Genomic DNA, 7449 nt, shown 5'->3' on the forward strand with positions numbered 1-7449 from the left:
CATCTCTGTCCCCTCTGCCCTATCCCCCCATCCTCTGTCCCCATCCCCCGTGTCTGTCCCCTTCCTCCACCCCGTCCCCCGCCCCCATTCCCTGTGCGTCCCCCCCCACCCCTGTCCCCTTCCATCACCCTTGTCCTCTGTCCCTACCCTCTATCCCCATCCTGTCCCCTCTGCCCTATCTCCCCATCCCATCCCCATCCCCCGTACCTGTCCCCTTCCTCTGTGCCTGTCCCTTATACTCCATCTCTGTCCCTTCTCCTGTATCCCCCCCGTCCCGTCCCCTTCCTCCACCCGTGTCCCCTGTCCCCATCCCCTGTGCGTCCCCCCTCACCCCGTCCCCTATCCTCCATCTCTGTCCCCTGTCCCCACCCCTGTCCCCTGTCCTCCATCTCTGTCCCCATCCCTTGTGCCTGTCCCTTTCCTCCACCCGTCCCCTGCATCTGTCCCCTATCCTCCACCTCTGTCCCCATCCATATCCTCTGTCCCCATCCATATCCTCTGTCCCCATCCCCCTCACCCTTGTCCCCTTCCTCCATCTCTGTCCCCTCTCCCTTACCTCCTCCCCCCGCCCCCTCCCGTGCCCGTTCCCACGCCCCCGTTCCCCCGCCGCCCCGGTGCTCCCACCAGCGCCCCCCCACCCCCCAGCCCCGCCGCCCGCTTCTCCCGCCCCTCCCGCCGCCTCCCGGCGGCCCCGGCGGCCGCGGCCTCCCCCGTTCCCTTTCCTCCTCCTTCTCCCTGCGGCCGCCGCCCGCCATGTCGCGGGGGCCGGTGCGGGTGCTGCGTTTGGGGCTGCGGCCCTACGCCGAAGCGCTGCGGGTACAGGAACGCTGCGTGGGGGCGGCGCGGGCGGCGCGGGGCTCCGGTCCCCATCCCCATCCCGTCCCCGGGGAGAGCGTGGTGCTGAGCGAACCGGCGGAGCCCGTGTACGCCTGGGGGCTGCGGGGGGCCCCGGAGGCGGAGGCGGCGGCGCGGTTGCGGGAGCGGGGAGCGGGGTTGGCGGCGGCGCGGCGCGGGGGGCGGATCACCTTCCACGGGCCCGGGCAGCTGCTCGCCTTCCCGGTGCTCGACCTGCGGCGGCGGCGGCTGCCGCTGCGCGAGTACGTGGCGGCGCTGGAGGGACTGGTGCTGAGGCTGTGCCGCCGCCTGGGCCTCAGCGCCGCCCGCGCCCTCCCGCCGCCCTTCACCGGCGTCTGGATGGGCGACAGCAAAATCTGCGCCATCGGTGAGCGCCGCGGAGGGGGCGGGCACCGGCGGGGAGGAGTGCACCGGAGTGGGGGGAGCGGGGGGGGAGGGGGGGGCGGAGGGGGCGGTGAGTGCACCGGAGGGGGTTGTGGGTGGGAAGTGATGCACAGGAGGGGTGTGTGTGCACCGGGGGGGGAGAATGATACATCGGGGGTGGGGGTGATGCACCCGGGGGGGAGGGGGGGTGATGCATCGGAGGGAGTCTGCAGCCGGGGCGGGGGGGAGGGGATCCTGTGGTGAGCACCCGGGAAGGGGGGGCACCGGGTGGGGGAACCGGGGATGGGATACACCGGGGAAGTTGCATCTGGGTGGGGGGGATGTGCACCGGGGGGGGGAGATATGCACCGGGGGGAGTGCATCGGGGTAGGGAGGTGATGCACCGGGGGGGGGTCTGCACCGGAAGCGGGGAGTGCACCGGGGGGGGGACGGAACCGGGAGGGGGCACCGGGGGGGGGTGGTGAGTGCACCGCGGGGAGGGGGGGGGAGTGATGCATTGGAGGGGGGGGGCGGGCACCGGGAGGGGCATGATACACCGGAGGGGGGTGATGCACCGAGGGGAGTGTGCAGCCGGGGCGGGAGGGGGGGGACCGGGAGGGGGTGTGTGTGTGTGGACCCGGGGGTGCGCACCCGGGAGGAGAGGGGCACCGGGCGGGGGAACCCCGGGGGGGGGGAGATACACCAGGGAAGGTGCACCGGGGGGGTGTGATGCACCGTGGGGGGGTGCACCGGGGTGGGGGATGATGCACCGGGGGGAGGGGAGTGTGCACCGGGGGGGCGGGAATGATACACCGGGGGTGGGGGTGATGCACCCGGGGGGGTGCACCGAGGGGGGAGGGGAACCGAGAAGGGGGTGGGGGGGTGGACTTGGGGGTGCGCACCGGGGAGGGGGGGCACCAGGCGGGGAAACCCTGGGGGGGGGGGGGAGATACACCGGGGAGGGTGCACCGGCGTGTGGGGGTGATGCAACGAGGGGAGTCTGCACTGGAGGAGGGTGTGATGCACCGTGGGGGGGTGCACCGAGGGGGGAGCATGCACTTGGAGGGGAGAAACGCATTGGGATGGGGGTATGGACCGGCGGGGGGTGTGCATGGTGTGACAATGGGGACATGCAACGGGGGGGGGGCATGCACGGGGTAGTATGCACCGAGGTGGGGAGGACAACAGCACAGTTTTGGGTCCCTGCAGCCCGACCAGGGCCTTGAACCCAGAAGGGGGACCCTGCACATTGCTCCCCCACACCGAGGTGCTTGCACCCAGGGCTGGGGCACCTGTGGCCTTGTCCCCAGCCTCGCCCCCCTCTCCTGTCCCCTTGTCCCCAGCCTTGTCCCCCTCTCTTGTCCCCTTGTCCCCAGCCTTGCCCCCTTCCCCTGTCCCCCTCCCCAGGCCCCATGCTGTTCCCCTGCGAGCCATCCAGGCCCTGCACCCCTTCCTGGAGCCCTGCACCCCAAGTCGGGTCCTGCAGCCCAGACCCCTCCCTTTGCACCACAACCCTGTGCCTGAGCCCACTTGAAACTCCCATGGTGGGGGGTGCTGGGGAATGCAGGGCTGGGGTGGAGGGAGCTGGACACGTCACACCCCATCGGCCCCAAATTTGGGGAGTCTGCCAGTGGGTTAGGGTTTTTTCCTGGCAGAAGCAAGGAGCACGGCATGTGTGTGTGGGTGGGTGGTTTATAGTGGCCTGAGCAGTGCGGTCGCTAAATATCTCATGCCGGGGCATTCCTGGGGATGGGTGCTGATGGGTGGGTGCTTTGGCCCCCCCACAGGGGTGCACTGCGGGAACCACATCACCTCCCACGGGCTGGCACTGAACTGCTGCACTGACCTCACCTGGTTCGACCACATCGTCCCCTGCGGGTTGGAGGGAAAAGGTGTCACATCGCTGAGCCGCGAGCTGGGGCGGCACGTGACCGTCGACAACGTCCTCGAACCCTTCCTCGACTCCTTCCAGGAGGTGTTTGACTGCACCTTGGTCTTTTCGGAAGACCCTGGGGACTAGGAGAGCTGCAGCGCTTTGGCTGGGTGTTTTGGCAAACCCTCGGCGTGGCTGATGAACAGCGCGGCAGCCGCCTGGGGCTTCGTTGGAAGCCAAGAGCTCACGTGCCTTTACCTATAGACCGTGCGTGAACGGTGGCATGGAGGTTTGCGCTGTTGCTTAAACATCCAAATCTCTATCCGGGCTGCTGTCCCCAGCGCCCTGGGTCTCCATCCCTCAGCAGAGACCTCCGAGGGTACCATGTCCCTGTTGCTCGCTGGGGAGATGTCCAAACAAGCACTTTTGTGGGGTTTTTCTACCTCTGTCCCTCAAAAAATCCAAAATTCAGGTGAACGCTCGCACACCCTTTCAACAAGAGGACGAGGGACCGGTTGGTTGAGTATCCTCTCATTGCTGTATAAAGAGACAAGTTTTCTATAAAGAGAGTTGCTGAGAACTTTGGCTGCTGATCCTTTGCTTGTTTATTTATCCCAAGACTCTATGAATAAGGTTTTTCTTGCCCTGCACCCGGAGAAGTCCTCACACGGCCAAGATCCTCGCTGCGGTGTAGGGACGGGTGGAAAAATCGCTGATAAAAGGCTGTAAACCGTTGTTAAAAGGCCACTGGAGTGATGCCAATGCAGTGGGAAGGCAGGAGGAGAAGGAGAGGGAGCCACAGCCATCCCAGCCCCTGTGGGACCATGCAGTGTGGGATCGAGCGTCCTGGGTGGGCGATGGGGACCTGATCCCACTTGGTCTGCGGTGCTGCCATAGTCTGTGCAGGCGGTGTCAGCTCCTCTGGGCGAAGGGACGCGTCCACCCTGGGGTCCCGGTGGCACGGGGGTTCATGTCTGTCCATGCAAACCTATGGGTAGACACATACAAACTGATTTTAATTGACGGGTTTCTTGAGGGATAAGAAGCCAACCTGAGACTGAACTCGCCGGAGCTGCCTGCTGCCCCTCGGGGATGCTCGCAGCTCTCCTGGTGTGTGGGCAGGAGGGGCAGCGTCCGGTCTGGGCTCCCCAAAACCTTCCCCCGTTGGTGCATGGCATGGCCACGGCCACTTCTGAGTCATCCCTGTTGGCGGCAGACCCCGTGCCCATGCTGGAGGCACTGGTCACGGGCAGCTGGGAGCAGCCCCGCAGCCAGATGTGTGCTTCGGGCTCAGGAGAAATGGAAAATGGCAAATAAAGTCCCTGCACCCTGCTCGGAGCAGGACCTGACCCCCACCCGCAGCCCCTCACTGCTGCTCCGGGCCACCTTTCTGCCCCACAAACTTTGGGGTACCTCTGCTGTGCGGTTCTGGTGGGACCCCACAGCCCCCAGGGGTTTTGGGTGGGCAAAGCTGGGAGCAATGAGGCTGGAAGAGGAAAATCTCGTCTCCTGGAGCCAGCGCAGCTCTGGGGAGAGGATGGCGAGCGGGGACAAAGGTGCCCTGGGCAGGCTTGGTGCCTGGTGCGAGGGCTCGGAGACAGCGGGGACGGACAGAGGAGGGACAGGAAAGCGTGACCGGCAGCGTGTGCCGGGAGGGAAACGCAGGGTCCCGCTCTCCTGGCCCCATAACGCCTCCGGTATCCGGCCAGGGCGAGGGGGCCGCAGTGGGGACCCGTGAGGTTGGGGGCGACAGGCTGGTGGCCTCGTGTCAGGGCTGGGGTGGCTTTGGCAGGTGGCTCTGCCCCGGGAAGGGGAGGAGGCAGCGCGGCACTCCCAGCCTGGCTGGCATCCCTCCCCGCCGCCCCGCGATGCTCCAGTCCCGGCTCAGCCTGGCAGCAGTGCAGGCAGGGAGGGCACCCCCGGGTGAGTGCGAACCCCCCTTTCCCACCCTTCTGCCTCCCCCCCTTTCCCCCCACCCCACTAATGCGGGGTCCCCCCCAACGCTGCACCTCATCTGTGGGTCCTCTCCTGGGATAAACCCAGATCTTGCCCTAAATCTCCCAAATTCAGCCTCCTCCTGCTTCGAACTCATCTCTGAGGTGGGCGGACAGCCAGGGCTGAGCCCATCACCGTGGGGTCGTGGCTGCGCAGCCCCTTCCTCCTCCTCACTGCGGGGGTCTCGCCCTGGGAGGTGCACCCTGGGTTTGGGGGGGGACCCTTTTTGGTGGGGGGACTGCCTCTGCATGGGGCAGAGCTGCTGGTGCTGCAGGCACGGGGTGCTCGGGAGCAGGGGGGAACAGCGGGAATACCCTGGGGAACGATGGCGGTTTGTGGGGATGGTGTGTCCCCAAGGATGGCACACGTGGAGGACCATGTCCCCATGTCCCTTCCTGTCTGTGCCACCTCCGCGGCCCCGGTGAGGTGTGAAGGTGCAAATGGACATGGGGGTCCAGGGTGGGCTGGCAGAGCGACACTGTGTCCTGGGGGGGTTAGAGGGGGTCTGCGACCGGTGGGGAGGGAAATCCCCAGGGGGGTTTAGGGCAGCGACCCCTCGGGATGGGTCCACGGGGATACGTGCGGAGCTGTGCCCCCCTGCCAGGGCGGTCGTGGCTCCTGGCCCCGGGGAAAAAAGGGGTCCCTGCTCACCCCAGGGGACCTGGCCTGGAGTGAGTGGGGTCAATGCACGGCAGGATCGGTTCTGGAGCTGTTATTTACAATGGGGGACCCTAGACAGCCCCCCCCCCCGGAGTCCCTTGGGTGCTGGCTCTGCACTCTGCAAGGGTGCAGAATACGGGTGGTTCCCACTGATCCCCCACATTGCTGGAGGAAACAGGCTTTGAACTCAGCCATCCTGGTTCCCTGGGACAGCTGTGACCCCCTTAATGTCCCCAGCCCTGGGGAGGAGAGAGGGGCAGGCAGCTGCCCCAAAGCTCCGGGAGCTTTATTCCATCTGTGGGGGGAGTGAAATTTGGGGAGGGGGCTGCTGCGAATGCAAAGGGCTTGGATGCCCCTGCTTCTACCCTTGCTGTGTGGCAGAAGAGGTGCTTCAAGGACCATTTTGGGGCATTGTTGGGTCTGGCAGAACATCCCTGGCATTGTCCTGGGGGCACTGCCACCACGAGGGCAGCCCCAGCTGAGCCTCCCTGTCCTTCCCCACAGGCTGGGCGAGGACATGGAGGAAGACAACCGGACGGAGACCTGGCACCAAAGCCTCCAGGCTGTGCTTAATGCCTTGAACCAGACGCTGCATGGGGTCATCCTCTGCCCCACCGACCGCCCTGTCACCACCACCGCTGCCACCCGCAACGCCAGCACCCGGGCCAGCCGTTCCGGCCGCAACGACAATGCCTACATGTACATCCTCTTTGTCATGACACTCTTCGCTGCTACGGTGGGGAGCCTCATCCTGGGCTATACCCGCTCCCGCAAAGTAGACAAACGAAGCGACCCGTACCACGTCTACATCAAAAACAGGGTCTCCATGATCTGAGCCCAGCCTCGACGCCTTGTCCCCTGGGAGCCGGTGGGTTTGGGGGTCACGTCACTGCTGTGCATCCCGCTGTTTGTGGGGTGAGGCAGTGCCATTGGCCAGCCTGGCCCCAAAGCTGCTGGGAAACCCCCTCTGCGATGCCCCCATGGAGGTGCTCAGCCCCGGTGTGAGCAGCGCAGGGATGTCCTGGCCAGGCCACGGCTCCCGTCTGGCAGGAGATGGCAGGGTGCAACCTACGGGCAGGTCCTGGTCCTGCAGACCCACCTTGGCTGAGCCCCGGGGGGACAGGGATGGCAGAGGCAGCTCCTTTCCCACCATGGCCTGCCAAGGCTGGAAAGGGTCTTCAGGAAGAAAAATTCACCGTTTTTGTGCTCAGATCAGCCAGCGTTGACCTCCATAGGCTGCCAGCAGCTTCGTGACATGGGCTAGTGGGTTTTTCTGGTGCTAAAACCCTGTAATTTTTGAGCCAGGCTGGGCCCCGCTTTTCTGGCGGGGAATTAAAGGAGGTGGTGGTTTCCAGTGGGGTCGTGTTTGTTTCTTCTCTGAACAAAGTCGTTGTCAAGGGATATCCATGGGGCACCCCTCCATGCCGGTGCCCTGCCCTGGCTGTCAGAGCCCAGGGGATGCGGAGAGGGCTAAACCTGCTCCCTGTGTGCTGCCAAGGGGACATCAAGGGCAACCCCTTGGTGGCATCGCAGCCCCCATCCCAGGACATGAGATGCTTTCTCCCCACCGCCAACCGGGGAGCATCGCTCAAGCCGTAGGCACACGCTGTGAGCATGGCCCGAGACGGGCCAGAGGCATCCGGCTCTGCACGTCCCCGAAAGTCTCTCTGTGCTCCGGACGGTGATGCCGAAGTTTTTCCTGC

General features: G+C 65.7%; 2 protein-coding genes across 2 annotated transcripts; both read left to right on the forward strand.

The window, feature by feature from the left end:
• The first annotated feature begins 698 nt into the window (after positions 1-698).
• Positions 699-3664, forward strand: LIPT2 (lipoyl(octanoyl) transferase 2). Its single transcript, XM_082492764.1, has 2 exons — positions 699-1222; positions 3006-3664. Exons 1-2 carry the CDS (start codon positions 754-756, stop codon positions 3236-3238), a joined length of 702 nt encoding a protein of 233 aa, XP_082348890.1. The 5' UTR covers positions 699-753; the 3' UTR covers positions 3239-3664.
• A 2599-nt stretch (positions 3665-6263) lies between these two features.
• KCNE3 (potassium voltage-gated channel subfamily E regulatory subunit 3) lies at positions 6264-7088 on the forward strand (the record flags this gene model as incomplete). Its single annotated transcript, XM_082483073.1, has 1 exon — positions 6264-7088. One exon carries the CDS (start codon positions 6264-6266, stop codon positions 6579-6581), a length of 318 nt encoding a protein of 105 aa, XP_082339199.1. The 3' UTR covers positions 6582-7088.
• Positions 7089-7449: the final 361 nt, after the last annotated feature.

Source organism: Vanellus vanellus (assembly GCF_965231255.1).
Source record: "Vanellus vanellus genome assembly, chromosome: 1".
Taxonomy (NCBI): Eukaryota; Metazoa; Chordata; class Aves; order Charadriiformes; family Charadriidae; genus Vanellus; species Vanellus vanellus.